At 46.6% G+C, this 18,520-nt stretch overlaps 1 protein-coding gene across 1 annotated transcript; it reads right to left on the bottom strand.

The window, feature by feature from the left end:
- Nucleotides 1-12,017: 12,017 nt before the first annotated feature.
- SMIM10L3 (small integral membrane protein 10 like 3) lies at nt 12,018-17,518 on the bottom strand. Its single transcript, XM_070955344.1, has 2 exons — nt 17,324-17,518; nt 12,018-12,038 (listed from the first exon to the last, which is right to left on the bottom strand). The coding sequence occupies exons 1-2, from the start codon at nt 17,516-17,518 to the stop codon at nt 12,018-12,020; spliced, it is 216 nt and encodes a 71-aa protein (XP_070811445.1).
- Nucleotides 17,519-18,520: the final 1,002 nt, after the last annotated feature.

Raw genomic sequence — 18,520 nt, 5'->3', positions numbered from 1 at the left:
TCCTCTCCATCCATCAATGTTCGTAGGATTTGGTCCATCCATCCATTTGGTACCCACCCACCCACCCCCAAAAAAATCCTGATATTGGGGTCTGGGGAAGATGGGCATCCTCTCCATCCATCGATGTTCGTAGGATTTGGTACCCACCCCCCCACCCCCCCAAAAATCCCAATATTGGGGTCTGGGGAAGATGGGCATCCTCTCCATCCATCGATGTTCGTAGGATTTGGTACCCACCCACCCCCCCCCAAAAAAATCCCAATATTGGGGTCTGGGGAAGATGGGCATCCTCTCCATCCATCAATGTTCATAGGATTTGGTACCCACCCACCCACCCCCCAAAAAATCCGATATTGGGGTCTGGGGAAAATGGGCATCCTCTCCATCCATCGATGTTCGTAGGGCGGTGAACAGCCAAAAAGATAAAAACACACAAACTACAAAAATTGAAAAGACAATATAAAAACCCATGAAATAATTTGGCCCAAAATAAATTAAAACACCCACCCCTAATATTTTAAAACAAATGTACAATTTCCAATTTAAAAGGGAAAGTTAGGCCAGGCCAGCCTGCTGAAATAAAAAGGTCTTGAGGGCACGGCAGAAAGTGCGTAAATCCGGGATCCTCCGTATCTCTGGGGGGGGGAGCTCGTTCCAGATGGCAGGTGCCCCCACAGAGAAGGCTCTCCCCCTGGGGGGCCGCCAGTCGACACTGTTTGGCCGACGGCACCCTGAGGAGCCCCTCTCTATGTGAGCGTACTGGCCGGTGAGAGGCTACTGGTGGCAGAAGGCTACTAGTAAGTAACCAGGTCCTAAGCCATGGAGCGCTCTAAAGGTGGTAACCAAAACCTTGAAATGCACCCAGAAGACCACCGGGAGCCAGTGCAGCTCGCGCAGAAGAAGTGTGATTAAGGGAGCGATTTGGATGTTTCTTGCAGTGCTGAGAAAGGTCAAGCGGGGAATTGTGGCCGGACTTTGGACAGGAGCTGATTGTGGGAGGGCAGGGGTGTTGGTGGTTGCGCCACTAAAGCACAGCGTCGTGGCGTGCAAAACGTTGGAGTTCGGAGGTCTAAAGGTAAAAGGTAAAGGTTCCCCTCGCACATATGTGATCGTTCCCGGCTCTAGGGGGCGGTGCTCATCTCCGTTTCAAAGCCGAAGAGCCAGCGCTGTCCGAAGACGTCTCCGTGGTCATGTGGCCAGCATGACTCAACGCCAAAGGCGCACGGAACGCTGCTCCCTTCCCACCAAAGGTGGTCCCTCTTTTTCTACTTGCATTTTTTTTTTTTACGTGCTTTCGAACTGCTAGGTTGGAAGAAACTGGGACAAGTCACGGGAATTCATCCCGTTACGCGGCACTAGGGATTTGAGCCGCTGAACTGCCAACCTTTCGATTGACAAGCTCAGCGTCTTAGCCACTGAGCCACCACGTCCCTTAGGTGGTCTGAAGAGCCCCAAATAAGTCTTGACGGACAAGCTGCAAAATGAATTGGAGGTACAGTCGGTGGAGCCGGCTGCCAATTCGAAATGATGATATTATGGTATGGGGTGTGGTATGGGGTTGTGTTGTTATGGGGTTGTGTTGTTATTGTGCAGGTAGTCCACGGCTTACAACAGTTCATTCGGTGAAGTTACAAACGGCACTGACAAAAAAGTGACTTATGACCGATTTTCACACTTATGACCGTTGCAGCGTTCTCCCACGGTCACGTAATCAAAATTCGGATGCTTGGCAACTGATTCGCATTTATGACAGTTGCAGCGTCCCGGATTGTCACGCAATCCCCTTTTGCGACCTCCTGATGAGCAAAGTCAACGAGGAAGCCAGTTTCCCTTTACAGCCTTGGTATTAAAGGCAGTGATTTGCTTAACAACTCTGGCAAGAAATGTCATAAAAGTCCATAAAATGGAACTCACTGAACTGTCTCACTTAGCAATGGAAATTTGGGGCTCAATTGTGGTCGACTTGTATTCAGTTCAATTCAATTCAAAAGAGGCGAAGCAAATTTTCCATTCTCTCTCTCTCTCTCTCTCCCCCCCCATCTGTCTCTCTTATTCTCTATCTCTCTCTGTCTCTCCCTCTCTCTCTCTTTATCTTTCTCTCTCTCTGACATTCTCTCTCTGTCTCTCACTCACTGACTGTCTCTCTCTCTCTCATTCTCTCATTCTCTGCCTGTCTTTATTTCTCCCCTCTCCCCCCTCTCTCTCATTCTCTCTCTCTCTCTCTCCATCTGTCTGTCTCTCATTCTCTATCTCTCTCTGTCTCTATCTCTTTATCTTTCTCTCTCTCTGACATTCTCTCTCTGTCTCTCACTCACTGACTCTCTCTCTCTCTCTCATTCTCTGCCTGTCTCTATTTCTCCCCCTCTCCCCCCTCTCTCTCATTCTCTCTCTCTCTCTCCATCTGTCTGTCTCTCATTCTCTATCTCTATCTCTCTCTGTCTCTATCTCTATCTTTCTCTCTGTGTCATTCTCTCTCTGTCTCTGTCTCTGTCTCTGTCTGTCTGTCTCTCGTTCTCTCTCTGTTTCTGTCTCTCTCTCTCTCTGTCATTCTCTCTCTCTCTGTCTCTCATTCTCTCTGTCTCTGCCTGTCTCTATTTCTCTCCCGCTCCCTCTCTCTCTCTCATTCTCTCTCTGTCTATCTCTCATTCTCTATCTATCTATCTATCTATCTATCTATCTATCTATCTATCTATCTATCTCAGTATGAGGACTGCTCATTCTTTTGCATGTTAAAAACAGTGCAACGAAAGGCATCCATATTAACGTCTAACCTTCGCAACAACAACGAGGTTCACAAGCGCAACAAGCTGTGCTTTAGTAGTGAATCAGCCCGTCTGCTGAGGTTAAGACGTGGGAGATCTTCAGGCATCACTGACACTCTTATGTTTCCAACTGTGGCTTCGTGGTCTCTGTAGGCCACCTACGTGCTGCTCAAGTTCTCAAATTCTTCGGCTGAAGAACGTCTGCTGGAAACCCCTCTTCAAGTAACTTCATGAAACTAATCGAAGCCAGTAAAGAAAACTTCACATGCATACCACAGCCCTTACAATTTCAAAATGAATAATTCTGATAAGTTTCTTTTTTTTAAGCCACTGCGATGAGGGGCTGAGGAAAACCCTGAACATTTATTTTACAAATACAACTTACTTGCCCAAATAAGACTACTTCAGGGGTGAAATCCAGCAGGTTCTGACAGGTTCTGGAGAACCAGTAGCGGAAATTTTGAGTAGTTCGGAGAACCAGCAAATGCCACCTCTGGCTGGCCCCAGAGTAGGGTGGGAATGGAGATTTTTCAATATCCTTCCCCTGGAGTGGGGAGGGAATGGGGATTTTGCAGTATCCTTCCCCTGGAGTGGGGTGGGAATGGGAATTTTGCAGTATCCTTCCCCTGGAGTGCGGTGGGAATGGAGATTTTGCAGTATCCTTCCCCCAGGAGTGGGAGGGAATGAGGATTTTTTTTTTAATTTGATTTATATGCCGCCCTTCTCCGGAGACTCAGGGCGGCTTACAATGTGCTCAGCAATAGCCTTCATCCTTTTGTATGTAGTCAATTTATTGCCCCTATAATCTGGGTCCTCATTTTACCTACCTCAGAAAGGATGGAAGGTTGAGTCAACCTTGAGCCTGGTGAGATTTGAACTTGCAGTAATTGCAGGCAGCAGATGTAAGTGGATGTTAATAACAGTGCTTTAGTCTGCTGAGCCACCAGAGCTCCTATTAGAAGCTCTGGTGGCTCATATGCTCCTATATAGGATATTTTGCAATATCCTTCCTCTGGAGTGGGGAGGGAATGGGGATTTTGCAGTATCCTTCCCCTGGACTAGGGTGGGAATGGGGATTTTGCAATATCCTTCCCCTGGACTTCAGTTCTGGATGAGAAGCGAAATGTTTTCAAAGTTAAACAAAAAACAAACCAAAAAAAAGTCCAGTTGCCTTTTGAAAAAGCACTTTGGGACATTATTCCTCATGTCTTCCTTTCCTGTTTCCATATTTTCTCTCATTCCAGCGGTGAAATGCACTTATCTTCGCTACCAGTTCGGGAGTGTGAGTACGCCCGCCTCTTCTGCGCACGTCCTGTTAAAAACGGGATGTAATGACGTCCCAGCGGGTGGGCGGAGCCTCCCACCGCCAGCACTACCAGTTCGCACGAGACGGAGAGATCCGACCGGATTTCACCACTGCCTACATCATAGATGAATGCCCCCCCCCCAAAATGTATTTTTCAACAAATGAAGAGCTGCTTATATATAACAGGCCAATTTTGGTGCTTGATGGACCATAGGAACTCAGTCTACAGCAGGGGTCGGCAACCTTAAACACTCAAAGAGCCACAAAGGACCTAACCGGGAGCCCCCGTTCAATTCTGGAGCTGACCAGAAGTCCTGTTTCCCCCACCATAGAGTCTTCTCCTAGCACGGCATTCTTTTTCCTCTATCTGTCCTAACCGAAAGCCAGTGGTGGGTTCCTCCCGGTTCGGTCCGGTTCGGCCGAACCGGTAGCGGTGACGATATGACATCACCGAACCAGTTCTCCCCACCCCGCCCTCCCCCCCACCCCCGACCCACGTTATTCTTACCTTTTATTTGGTCCCACCCCCAATCTATTGCTGCCTCCTGAGTCCCAGCTGATGACTAGAGGGAAAAAACTGTTTAAACTCTTGCCGCGGGGCTTCAAAGGGCCGCCCTACAGCTGATCAGTGTTAAAAGCAAACAAATGAGTCGGGTTGTAAGTGCGAGGACTGGTCGTAAGTGCGAGGATCTTCCAGAAATGACTCTCACCAGCTAGCCACGCCCACCTAGTCACATGACCTCCAAGCCACACCCACAAAATAAGCCACGCCCACAGAACCGGTAGTAAAAAAATTTAGAACCCACCCCTGCCGAAAGCCCTATCAATTGTGGAGAGCCGCAGCAGAGGGATGAAAGAGCCACATGCGGCTCCAGAGCTGCAGGTTGCTGACTCCTGGCCTACAGAGTTGGTCTACCGAGAAGACCATGTTTGTGTCCCCATCAAGATACAAGTTGTAAATCAGAGAGGGAAGAACCTTAATTTATCTCTTCCAAGAGATCAACCTTCAATCCTTCTTCTACTTGTATTGGACATAAATGTCCACAGTTCAACCTAAGCTCTGGAAGAAGACCACAGTTTGGCCTGCTTCGTATTTTTGCCCCCCCCCCAAAAAAAAGCAATTCCCATTTTTCTTCCAACAGTTCCTCCGTTGCCTCCAAGGTGGATTGTCAAACCAGCATGACCAGAAAATCCAGACGTAACCGAGGGTAAAACTCCAGTGGAATTTAGCATGCGAGGAGGTGTGATTGGAATTAATAGCAACCAGGACACAACAGGTTGGATGAAAAAGACGTCCCAAGTTTGAAAAGAAGCTTTACTATAAAAGGAAAACAACAACAACAACAAAAAAACCTAGAAAAGACGCATTTGTTAAAATTCGATAGAATTTCCTTCGGAGGCGGATCGAGCGAAGATAGTGTTTTCGAGCTGAGTTTTCTTCACATGCATTTTGATCAAACCGGTGATAGCTTCATTGCCAAACATTTCGGCGAGCTGCAAAGGAGTCAGGCCTCCCATCACGCTATTTACATCTGCGGCAGCATTCAGCAGTAAATAGCAAATGCCCAGATGCCCTGAAAGAAAGAAAGAAAGAAAGAAAGAAAGGAAGGAAGGAAGGAAGGAAGGAAGGAAGGAAGGAAGGAAGGAAGGAAGGAAGGAAAGAAAGAAAGAAAGAAAGAAAGAAAGAAAGAAAGAAAGAAAGAAAGAAAGAAAGAGAAGGAAGGAAGGAAGGAAGGAAGGAAGGAAGGAAGGAAGGAAGGAAAAAAGCAAGAGAGAGAGAGAAAGAAAAGGAAGGAAGGAAGGAAGGAAGGAAGGAAGGAAGGAAGGAAGGAAGGAAGGAAGGAAGGAAAAAAGCAAGAGAGAGAGAGAAAGAAAAGGAAGGAAGGAAAAAGAAAGTGAGAGAAAGAAAAGGAAGGAAGGAAGGAAAAAGAGAGAAAGAAGAAAGAAATAAAAAAGAAGGAGGAAGGAAGGAAGGAAAAAGGAAGGAAGGAAGGAAGAAGAAAGCGCGAGAGAGAGAGAAAGAAAAGGAAAGAAGGAAGGAAGGAAAAAGAAAGCAAGAGAGAAAGAAAAGGAAGGAAGGAAGGAAGGAAAAAGAAAGAAGAAAGAAAAAAGAGAAGGAAGAAAGGAAGGAAGGAAAAAAGCGAGAGAGAGAGAAAGAAAAGGAAGGAAGGAAGGAAAAAGAGAAGAAAAAAGAAAAAAGAAAGGAGGAAGGAAGAAGGAAGAAGGAAAAAGAGAGAAAGAAGAAAGAAAGAAAAAAGAGGAGGAAGGAAGGAAGGAAAAAGAAAGCGAGAGAGAGAGAAAGAAAAGGAAGGAAAGAAAGAAGGAAAAAGAAAGCGGGAAAGAAAAGGAAGGAAGGAAGGAAAAAGAGAGAAAGAAGAAAGAAAGAAAAAAGGAAAGAAAGAAAGAAAGAAAGAAAGAAAGAAAGAAAGAAAGAAAGAAAGAAAGAAAAAGAAAAAGAAATTTTATGAAATGACTCCCTCTCTCCATTTATTCTAAAACTGCCATGAGATTTAATTTGGCTTCTCTATTAATTACTTATTCCTGATTAGATTTATATCTAATATAAACTCATTACATTGGAATTATTTTCTTCTTAAAACTACAACCTTCTGTGGCAAGTTGGGCTGATGGAGGAGGATTAATCTACAAGTAGTCCTCGATTTACAACTATTCGTTTAGTGACCGTTCAAAGTGAAAAAGGGACTTACAACGGGTCCTCACACTTGCGACCATCGAGGCATCCCCATGGTCACATGATCAAAATTCAGACCCTTGGCAACTGGCATGTACTTATGACAGTTGCGGCATCCCAGGTCACGGGATTCCCTTTTGTGACTTTCTTAACAAGTCAAATCAAGCCAGATTTATTTAACAATCATGTTACTAACTTAATTGCAGTGATTCACTTAACAACTGTGGCAGGAAAGGTCGTAAAATGGGGCAAAATTCACTTAACTGCCTTGCTTAGCACTGGAAATTTTGAGCTCAATTTTGGTCATAAGTCAAGGACTATCCCTTTAATGTAACATTTTCTTTTTTAATGTAAATTTCCATCCTACACATACTGATAGGTTGGACAAGGAAGAAGTAGACATTTTTTTACTAGGACAGGGGTCAGCAACCGTAAACACTCAAAGAGCCACAAAATCGGAAGCCCCCATTCAATTCTGGAGCCGACCGGAAGTCCGGTTCCCCCACCATAGAGTCTCCTCCTATCACACCGTCCTTTTTCCTCTGTTGACCGGAAGTCAGTTCCCCCACCATAAAGTCTCCTCCTAGCACGGCATCCTTTTTCTTCTATCTGTCCTAATCAACAGCCCCATCAATTGTGGAGCCAACCAGCAACAGGGAGCTGCAGCAGAGGGATGAAAGAGCCACATGCGGCTCCAGAGCCGCAGGTGGCCGACCCCTGTACTAGGACAATGGAAGGGAAACCCCAATTCCCAAGCTATTCCAATCTGAATTGTCTTCCCTCCTTATTTGAAAACCTCACCAAGTTTCTTCGGCACAATCGCAAATCTTTGTGGGTTTCCCTTGGGTCTTTCAATGCCATTGTCCTAGTACTGGAAGCAAGATTTAATATTTACCATAAACAATTGCCAGGTGCAACGGAGTTGCCCCATCACACTGGGGATTTTGGACGTTCACGTTAATCCCAGGATAATGTAAAAGCAGAGAAATTAGATGCATTTTGCCAGTGTTCACTGCAGCGTGGAGAGGAGTGTTCCCATTTTCAGCTGCCTGGTTTATGTCAGGTACGGGAAGAGCCTGCAAACAAAGACATGGAAGGCATTAGCAGGAAAGAACATAGCTTGAAAAAAGCTCCACTACAGGTCGTTCTCGATTTACGACCACAGTTGAGCCCAAAAATTTCTCTTACTATGCGAGACAGCTTTTAAGTGAGTTTTGCTCCATGTTACGACCTTCCTGGCCACAGTTTGTTAAATGATTCACTGCAGTTCAGGAGTAGGATTGAAAAATTTTAGCAACCGGTTTTCTGCCCAGTTGCTGGGTGGATGTGGCCACGAGGGTGTGGCCTACTCAGCCTCCTGCACTGGGATGGGGGAGCGGCTTTTCGCCCTCCCCAGGCTCTGGAGGCTTTCTTCGAGCCTCCAGGAGGGCAAAAACAGCCTCCTCTGGGTTCTGGAGGCCCTCTGGAGGGCGGAAACGGGCCCATTTCCGGACTTCCGGAACTTCTGAGAGGCCCATTTTTCGCCTCCCAGAGCTTCCGCGCAGGCGCTGCACTTACCTCGCATCCAAAATGAGCCGCGTGGAGACTCCTGGGACGGGCAGGGCGGGGTAGGCGGGGCCAGCCAGTCCTTGCAACTACCGGTTCGGCGAACCAGATGTAAAATTAGCATCCGATTCACCCGAACCGGCTGAATCCCCCCCGTGCTGCAGTTGTTAAATTAGTTACACTATCTTTGGAAAATCTGCAATCATCCAAGGTTTCTTGCACGCAACTGACCATTTCAAGAAAATACTCCAGAATCTTAGACTGGTCATAGATTGTGGCCAGAAATAAAAGATTTCGGTTTTTTTCATCCACGATGCTCAGGTCCAGCTTCTGGCTTCTGACCAGATAATCCAAAACATCGGCGTATCCCCACTGGACGGCCTGCAGAGCTCTTAGGAGGAGAAAAGCAAAGACGTGAATAGTCTAAATCGTTTGCAAAAGGACCAGCAACGAAGACATTTCAAAGTTGATACAAGTGATTCCTTCAAGGAAGAAGTAAAATCTCCCAGCTTTAGGAATTGCAAACATCTGGCCTCTAACCCCCTCCAGTGGTGTGAACCAGCAATTCCATCATCCGCTTCAAGACACAATTTTGTTGTATGCATACCTTATTTCTATTTGAAAAGATCTCTGCTTATCCAGAAGCCTCTTTCGTTAAACTGTGTTCTAATCAGATTTGACAGCAGCTGAAGGAATCTGCTCTCTAGCAAAAGACTCCACATCCAATGTAAATATTTTACTTTTAAAAGTAAAAAAAAAAAAAAAAAGCCTCTGATGATCGCGCGGCTCAGCTGGGATCGTCAGAGCCTTTTAAAAGCATTTTTTCTACAACCTCAAGAGGTTGTAGAAAAAAATGCTTTTAAAAGAAAAAAAAAGCCTCTGACGATCAGGCAACTCAGCTAGGGTCGTCAGAGGCTTTTAAAAGCATTTTTTTTCTGCAACCTCTTACATTATGACTGCACAGTTCAAAGCTATGGCAAGCTTGGAAAAAGTGACGTACTACTTGTACTCACACTTACAACCGTCGTACCATCCCCACAGTCATGTGATTGCAATTTGAGCACTTGGCAACCAGCTTACATTTACGGCCAGTTGTAGCATTCTGCAGTCACGTGATAGCAACTGGCGAGGGTTATTTTTGCTGATTTCTGGCAAAAAAATTGTCCATTGGGGTAGCTGGTTTCTTTGAACAACTTGTGTGATTCGTTTAACAACCGTCGTAAATATTGTCATAAACCTGGGTCTGACTCGCTTACGATGGCAACAACCTACAATGGAAGTTCCCGTCCCACTTGTGGTCTTAAGTCAAGGATTCCTTGCAAAAAATGTATATTGTTAAGGAGATTTGATGGCTGTCAATATCCTTACCTTTCTTTCATGACTTCACTAGTTTCTTGTTTGGGAGCAGGACTAGGACTCTTGATGGCCGCTTCACAAGAGAGTTGGGTACTGACCAACGCCTTATAGAACTGAATTTCAAAATTAGGAAACTTAGTATGTGAACGTGCAAATTAACGAGCTCCAAATCTCTCTAATTCATCAACATTTAAAAAGAAATTATTATGGTAAGAAAAGCATATACAATCACAGCTGGGACAGTTATTCATAAAAAGAAGAGAATATCTGTAGCTCAGAGTTGAACTGTGCGGCCCTTGGTCGTTTTCTTGCAGACATTTTATTGCCCCCCTAGGTACTGTATTTTTCGGAGTATAAGACACTCCGGACTATAAGACGCACCTAACTAAGCAAGAAAAAAAATTCTGCCTCTGCCTCTCAGCAATTTGCCTCCTTGCAGCAATCAGCAAACAGCCTGCTTTAGTTTCATTTTCATTTTCAGCAAAGCCTGATTAGCACAAGAAAATTTTTTTTACCTCCCAGCAATTTGCCTCCTTGCAGCAAACAGCGGAGGCCCGTGCAGCAATAGGCCATGGCAATCCCTGCAGTCTGAAACAGCTGACAGTTGGGAGGCTGATCCAACCGACAATCAGCTGCTTGTGCTAATCAGGCTGTGCTCAAGCTGAAACAGGCTGTTTGCTGCAAGGTGGTAAATTGCTGAGGCCAGCAGGTAGGGGCCGGCGGGTGGGTGGGGCTACATTCAGTGTATAAGATGCAGCCAAATTTTCACCCTCTTTTAGGGGGGGAAGTGTGTCTCTCTATTTATTACCCCTTCTAGGACTGATAGCATTACTTAGTTAGGTAAAATTTACTCAATTTAGTTGGGAGAAAGAGCCTTGGTGGAGCAGCGGACTGAAGCTGCTTACTTAATGTTCGTTTTCTAGGGTGTTCTTAAACCACACTGTATATGCAGTCTCGGCACATGGACAACGTTAAAAACAACAACATATAAGCAGGGGTGGGCTTCAAAAATTTTAGCAAGGGGTTCTCTGCCCGGTTGCTGGGTGAGCGTGACCATGGTGGGCGTGGCCTAGTCGGCCTCCTGCATCACGGGGGGGAGGTTGTCCTCCCTGGGCTCCAGAGGCTTTCCTTGAGCCTCTAGGAGGGCGAAAATGGCCTCCCCAGGCTCCAGAGGCTGGAAACAGGCCCATTTCTGGCGTTTCCGAACTTCCGGTAGGGCCGTTTTTTGCCCTCCCCGAACCTCCACGTGCACCCTGCATATCTGCATCCAAAATGGGCCATGTGGAGACTCCTGAGAGGGGCGGGGTGGGATGGGCGGGGCCAGCCAGGAGTGGGATTTGGGGGTTCTCCGAACTGCACAGAATCTTAGCTAGAGGTTCTTCCGAACCCCTGCGAACCCCCAGTAGCCCCACCCCTGCATATAAGCCAGTTTACAATCCTTTTCTCCTCCTGCCCCCATTTCCCACCTGGGTTGTTTACCTTGACCATAGCGTGCCAGAGATTCGCAAGGGCAAATTCTCGTATAGCGAGCAGCCACTGAGTGATCTGAGGGTTTTTGCTTGGATACTGGATGTTGGAAAGCATTTCCCTGTATCCGGATGTGTTGGGCGAAGACATGAGGTTCAAGTAATCTAGAAAAATGTAGGGGTGCTGATGGCTGGCCAGCCCCATTGGGTATTCGCTCAGGGCAACCAACAAGATGGAACTCAACTCGGAAGGCTGAAGGCCCTTGGAGTCCAATCCTTCTAGGAATGCAAGATGGACGTCGTCTTCGATCACCCCCAGTTCCAGTTCCAACAATTGTTGCTTCTGGTCGTTTTGGAGTTCAGACAGCCAGAAGTGTGCAAATTGTACAAAGTTTTCCCTGGAGGAGCTCCACTTGCCCAGCTCGCTAAGGACACCTTGAGCCTTCTCTTGCCAACCTGTTACCGAGGTGCTATCGAAGTACCTGAAGATCTTCTCCAAGAGCTGGTTTTCTGGTAAGAAATGCAGGTTGAGGGACTCCTTGGAAGACACGACTCCGTTGGTCACCTGGCTCAGGTTGGGCAGGACTTTTTTACCAATATGGGGAAGTGGGACAGCGTTGAAGAGAGGGCAGTTCCTGATCTTTAGGGAGAAGAATTCCTTTTGCAAATGGTTGTTGCTGGCCTGGGAGTGAGCCATTAAGGTGCGGATATTTGGAAGGTGAAGGATCTCTTGTGGCTGATCCAAGCCACTTTCCTGCAGCTGCTGTCCCAGCTCCTCTTCCTGGGCCATAGTCAGAACAGAGAGGTCTGTCACTCGGTCCTCGACGCTCTGCATGGTCGTGAAGCCCAGGATACGGTGAGCGGCCTTCCTTGGCAACGTAAGTCACAATTTAATGGATCTCAATATGAACCTGCGATAAAGCAAAAAAAATAACGGGAAAATACAGGCAAGTCAACAAGAGTTGGACAAGAACAGAGGTACTATTCAGCCGGTTTAGATCAGTTCGGCCGAACCGGTAGTGGAAATCGCAGGTAGGCCTGCCCCCCCACCCCATCTATCCGCCCCAGCTCTATGCCATCCTATTTAGACATGTTTTTGAGGCCGGGCACACGCATGGAAGGCATGTGCAAGACCAAAGCACATGCGCGGAAGGCCAGGCACATGCGCAAAAGGCAGGGACGCACACGAACCGGGCATACGCACGAACGAAGTGAGTGGGCACACACGCAGCGAACGGGTAGTAACATAATGTGAAACCCACTGCTGGACAAGAACCAACTGTTGGAAAGGGAAGCAGTATACTCCTATTCCATATTTGGGTAGACCAGGTTATCCTGATAGAAAAAAACAATTTCTCCCCTGGTACAACTGACAAAGTGAGGAGAACCTGTAGCTTAACAGGGTTCGGCAACCTTAAACACTCAAAGAGCCACAAAGGTCCTAACCGGAAGCCCCCATTCAATTCTGGAGCCGACCGGAAGTCCGGTTCCCCCATCATAGTCTCCTCCTAGCGCAGCGTCTTTTTTCCTCTGCCGACTGGAAGTCGGTTCCCCCACCATAGAGTCTCCTCCTAGCACGGCATCCGTTTTCCCCTGCTGACCAGAAGTCCAGTTCCTCCACCATAGAGTCTCCTCCTAGCACGGCATCCTTTTTCCTCTACCTGTCCTAACTGAAAGCCCTATCAATTGTGGAGCCGACCAGCAACAGGGAGCCGCAGCAGAGGGATGAAAGAGCCACATGCGGCTCCAGAGCTGCGGGTTGCTGACCCCCTGGCTTAGAGGTTAATACATCTACCTAATATGCAAGCAGCCCAAGTTCGAATCCCAGAAGGGTATGGCTAGCTGATGAGAGCTAAATAGCTTGAAATAGATCTATACTAGTCCCCCTTTATTTCTTTGTCAGTAAATATAAATTTAACACAGAAATAGTTTGTCGCGAAAGCAACTGCCTGGCAAGGCTCCCAGATTGGGGCTGAAAGGCGAAAGTGGAAGCAGTATGGCTCCTTCCCATACTGCCCTGATAGAAAAAACACGCAACAGTTGGAAACTTTACAGAAGATCCAAACTCACAATAAGGAAGAAATTCCTGGCTTTAAGCAGTTGGCTTCCTGCAGTGGCAGAGGCTCCATCGCTGGAGATTTTTCAAGCAAAGATTGAAAGACATTTGTATGCGATGTTTTGGGAATTCCTGCCCTACGGAATCATAAGGTTGGGAGTTTGGAGATCTTCTGGTTTTTCAAGATCCCTTCCGACCTTCGAATTTCTACGTTTCTCAATCTAACATAGATTGAATGTTTATTGGAAGGGACTTTGGAGGTCTTCCAATACAACCTCCTGATTAAGCAGTAAACCCTATATCCGTATGGTGAACCTATGGCACACATGCCAGAGTCCTCTCTGTGGGCATACATGCCGTCACCCGCTGCTCTTCTGGTTTCCTGCTCCACCTGGTCTTCATGGGCACCGGAGCGCCTGAAAACGGCTTGAAAACGGCCAAAAATCAGGCCATTTTCAGGGCTGTTTTTCGGACATTTTCAAGCCGTTTTTGGGCCAAAAAACAGCCTGAAAACAGTCCGAAAAATGGGCAAAAATCAGGCCATTTTCTGGGCTGTTTTTCAGCCATTTTCAAGCCGTTTTTGGGCCAAAAAACAGCCTGAAAACAGCTTGAAAAATGGGCAAAAAACAGGCCATTTTCTGGGCTGTTTTTCAGCCATTTTCAAGCCGTTTTTGGGCCGAAAAACAGCCTGAAAACAGCCCGAAAAATGGGCAAAAAACAGGTTTGGGCACTCATTGCTGAAAAGTTCACCATCACTGCCCTAAACCATTTTGGACAGATGGTTGTCCAATCTCTTCTTAAACAATGTATATTTTTGGAATTATAGAAGGACTCCGTAAAAGCTTGGTGTGCAATGAGAATCTCTTTATTATATAACACGGAGGTTTGTGTGCCATTTCTGTCAGGCAGAACCGTACCCTTAAGCGGCTCCTGCCTCATTTTGAAGTCCATAGAACACGTGTTATGACACTTCAAAGACTTACATTGCTCGATCTTTAGTTTCTCGTTCCTTCGCTTTCCTTCTACAACTAGGTTACTGCCGCTTAACCCTTTGGCCTTTGAAGTGCAGTCTTGTACATCGCTTGCCCGTCCTCCAGCAAATGAAATAGCAGAATATTTATTAGGCAACAATCCCTCATTCCGACCAGTAAGACGTCAGGAAGCACTCTATGATGTCATAATCTACTATGATTCCTGAGTGTCACTTCCTTCAAAAATAAAATGGAACGTTGCACCGCGTTTATTGTTAGCTTTGATCCGTGGAGTCCCTGCTAAGTCTAGATCCGTGATGGCGACCCTATGGCACGCGTGCCAAAGGTGGCACACAAAGCCCTCTCTGTGGGCACGTGCGCCGTTTCCAGCTGGTTTTCGTGGGTGCCGCAGCCCCAAAAAACGCCCTGAAAATAGCCCGAAAAATGCCCTGAAAACAGCCCAAAACACCCAAAACACATGAAAACAGCCAAAAACAGGCATGTGTATGCTGGCCAGCTGTCTTCAGGTTTCTAGTGCTCTAGCGCACGCGAAGATCAGCTGGCTGGTGTACATGCATGTGCCGGAAACCCGAAAACCAGCTGGCTGGCATATGCATGCACGCAAGTTCCGGTTTGGTCACTCAGTGCCGAAAAGGTTCGCCATCACTGTTCTAGATGGTTACCCTGCACTTAACCTCGCATCCAAAACGGGATGCGTGGAGACTCCTGGGAGGGGCAGGGCGGGGTGGAGGTGGGGGCCAGCCAGTCCTTGCAACTACCGGTTCTGTGAACTAGATGTAAAATTAGCATCCGGTTCGCCTGAACCGGTCTGTTGTGATCTGCCAGCAGCCTGCAGAGCTGACAGTGGAGTCGAACAGCGATGAGGCTGAGGAAGAACAGGGACCAGTCCTGGAGGCTGGGGAAGACCCAGATGAGGGCTCTGCGTCGGAGGCAGAGACGGCCAGGGCCATCTGGGAGTGATGTGCGGACTCTGGAGCCTCCAGAGTCGGACATCAGAGAGGCAGAGGAACAGGAGGAGCCTGTTCCTAGTGCACGCATGTGCAGAGCTGCCAGAAGGCAAGAGCAGCTCAAGCAAAGAGGACAACTCGGGAGTAGGGCCAAGAGATGATTGGCCCCTCCCATAAGGTTTAAAACAGACCAGCAATGGCGTTTGGGCTTTGCCGGAAAACAACATTGGTAGCTTCGTCTTCTTCTTCGTCTACGTCTTGTATTTATTTTTGTATCTGTGACTTCTGAACGTTTGCCAAGAAAGGCCTTTGGCAGTTTGCCTAATTGGACCAAGGTTTGTGATAGGACTGAGGAATTTGTGTTGGGAGGAACTTGCTTTAATTTAGTTGAACGACGCTGGGGATGAAGTCGTTCTCAGCTGTTCGAATAAAGTGTGTTTGTTTTTTCACTGACTGATTTTCCTACTACTTACTTGGGCCTGGGTCACAACACGATCCGAACTGGCTGAATCCCATCCCTGTTACTAACCATCGTGAGAAGAATGCATTGAAAGGGAATTTATACTACAAGGTAGACCTCGACTTACAACAGTTTGTTCAGTGACCATTGCAACAGCACTGGAAAAAAGTGACTTAGAGCTGGCATTAAATATAATCAGGGGGAAAAAAATTACACCCGTTTCAACAATGACACTGAAGCTGAGATAAATAAAAGTTAGGACTGCTAACACACCACTATCATATTAAAAAAAATAAGATATCTTATATTAACCCATGTCTGGCATCCTTAATTATATGATCGTGAATGCGAATTGCTGCCTGGCAAAATCGAGCGATGTGTATGCAGTAAATGGTTTTTGATCGGAGAGAAGAAACAAATAGTTTTCTGGTAGTACAGTGGTCTAAAGCACCCTGTTATTAAGACCAGCTGCCTGCAATTACTGCAGGTTCGAATCTCACCAGGCTCAAGGTTGACTCAGCCTTCCATCCTTTCTAAGGTAGGTAAATTGAGGACCCAGTTGTGGGGGCAATAAGCTGACTTTGTATAAATATACAAAAGTATGAAGGCTATTGCTTAGCGCATTGTAAGCCGCCCTGAGTCTCCGGAGAAGGGCAGCATATAAATCAAATTTAAAAAAAAAATAGTGAAGATTTAAGTTCTATGCGCTGGTGTTGCAAGAAGCCATCTCCTGAAGTTACCAGGTGATTCAGCAATATAAGTCTAGACAGGTGCATTACCTTAACAAATCATTGACTTAGCCATAAGTAAATATTGCAAGCTCCAGTATCAACATGATTGACTAGGGGGCATGTTATACCTTGCCCGTTGCTCATGATTCTCTGATGATTTAATCATGTTCCATGTTTAGTCACTGGGCGCGCACATCATGTACGCATCGGACTAATTGCTTTCTGTGGCTTGGCCTTATGTGCATTGTGTGCGAACCTGACATTTTTTTAAAGTTTAGGAACCAGTATATTTTATGAGCTCAGAAAACAAATTAACTCAGTTACTTGGCTGCCAGCGTGTGGTGAAATCCAATTTTTTTTACTACCAGGTCTGTGAGCATGGCTTGGTGGGCGTGGCAGGGGAAGGATACTGCAAAATCCCCATTCCCTCCCCACTCATGGGGAAGGATATTGCAAAATCTCCATTCCCATCCCACTCTGGGGCCAGCCAGAGGTAGTATTGCCAGTTCTCTGAACTGCTCAAAATTTCTGCTACTGGTTCTACAGAACCTGTCAGAACCTGCTGGATTTCACCCCTGGTAAACACGGGTAATGTAAACCCAGAAAATGGAGTCACTTCAGTAAACCATTATTTGATTGCAGGAGGTCAACAGTGGTGGGTTTCTACCAGTTCGCCCCAGTTCCTGTGAACTGGTAGCGGTGGTGGCAGGCTCCGCCCACCCACCTGGACATCATCACGGACAGTCTGCGCATGCGCAGAAGCGTTGCGCGCACAGTCCCAGTTGCGAACCAGTAGCGAAGGTAAGTGGAACCCACCCCTGCCATAAAACATCATCATGTTAACTTGGTTTCTGCTTCATGTGAGACACGAGCCCAGGAACTGTGGTTTGCCCATGACCGTACAATCCATGGGTTGAACAATGGGTGAACCCAAGTGGATTGCAAAAATTAAAGCAGATAATGGGATGAGCCATGTTGGGCTCCTGGTTGAATCCTCCCTCCGACATTACCTGTAGCCTGACGTTGAATATCATGGAAGTGACCAGATACAGGTAGGAGAAGTTGATGTGGAATTTCCAGGCCAGTTCAAAGACGACGAGGAGAGTCCGTGTCAATCCTTTACAGAAGATCCCATAGGAACGTCCGGTCACCAACTGGGGGAGCCGGGCAACCAAAATAGATAGAAGCAGACTTGCCACCTTCATTGTTGTCCCGCCAAGCCACGTCGAACAGGCTCCGCCTCCTACCTGCACAAAGATCTGGAGGTCCACAGATCAAAGCAACGCAGCCAAAGAGATGACAGCCGGGATGCTATCTTGCTGTTGATGATGATGATGACGTGACATTCCTATGTCACAATGCACTGCTCCGCCTCGACCAATCCAATCTTTCTATCACAATAGTGTCTTCCCATCCAGTTCATGATTCAAAAGGCAAAGAAGGAAAACCTGGGGATGAGTTACACTGGCTACCAAGAAATGGAAGTTTATTTATTTATTTATTTATTTTATTTATTTTTCATATTTGTATACCGCCCTACTTCCGAAGGACTCAGGGCGTTGAACAGCCATAATAAATACAAATACATATAGAAGTTAAAAACTATTAAGAAACAGATTAAGTAATTTAGGCTCAAAGATTAAAAACATCCAAATTTATCTAAAGAGGTTTAAAACCCAATTTAAAAGCCAGTTTAAAATCCAATTAAAAAGGGAGAGTTAGGCCAGACCAGCTTGTTGGAATAGAAATGTTTTCAGGGCACGGCGGAATATGCGTAAGTCTTGGATGTTTTGTAACTCCGGGGGAAGCCCGTTCCAGATGGTAGGTGCCCCCACAGAAAAGGCTCTCCCCCTGGGGGCCGTCAGTCGACATTGTTTGGCCGACGGCACCCTGAGGAGTCCCTCTCTATGGGAGCGAACTGGTCGGTGAGAGGCTATTGGTGGCAGGAGGCGGTCTCGTAAGTACCCTGGTCCTGAGCCATGGAGCGCTCTAAAGATAGTAACCAAAGATAAAGATAGTAAGTTGATGGACAATTGGCAGAACAAGATCATGTGATTTTTAGAATTCACCATATTCCAGGCAGGAAGAACCGATGTTAATCAGATGAACGTTCTGGATTTCTCTTCTTTCAAGAGAGTTGAAATCAACAGAAGGGAGAACATGACTATGTAATTTTAGAAGTTGCCATATTTCAATCAATCAATCAG

This window comes from Pituophis catenifer, unplaced genomic scaffold (genome assembly GCF_029215685.1).
Source record: "Pituophis catenifer annectens isolate HBS135680 unplaced genomic scaffold, rPitCat1.0.hap2 SCAF_16, whole genome shotgun sequence".
NCBI classification, from domain to species: domain Eukaryota; kingdom Metazoa; phylum Chordata; class Lepidosauria; order Squamata; family Colubridae; genus Pituophis; species Pituophis catenifer.
The sequence above is the reverse complement of the archived record's forward strand: the minus strand, read 5'-3'. Positions and strand labels throughout refer to the sequence as shown.

Coding starts and splice junctions, on each gene's coding strand:
- SMIM10L3 (XM_070955344.1), bottom strand. CDS start 17,518: ATGAAGGTGGCAAGTCTGCTTCTATCTATTTTGGTTGCCCGGCTCCCC. Junction 12,039..17,323: donor TATTCAACGTCAGGCTACAG/GTAATGTCGGAG, acceptor GCTTTATCGCAG/GTTCATATTGAGATCCATTA.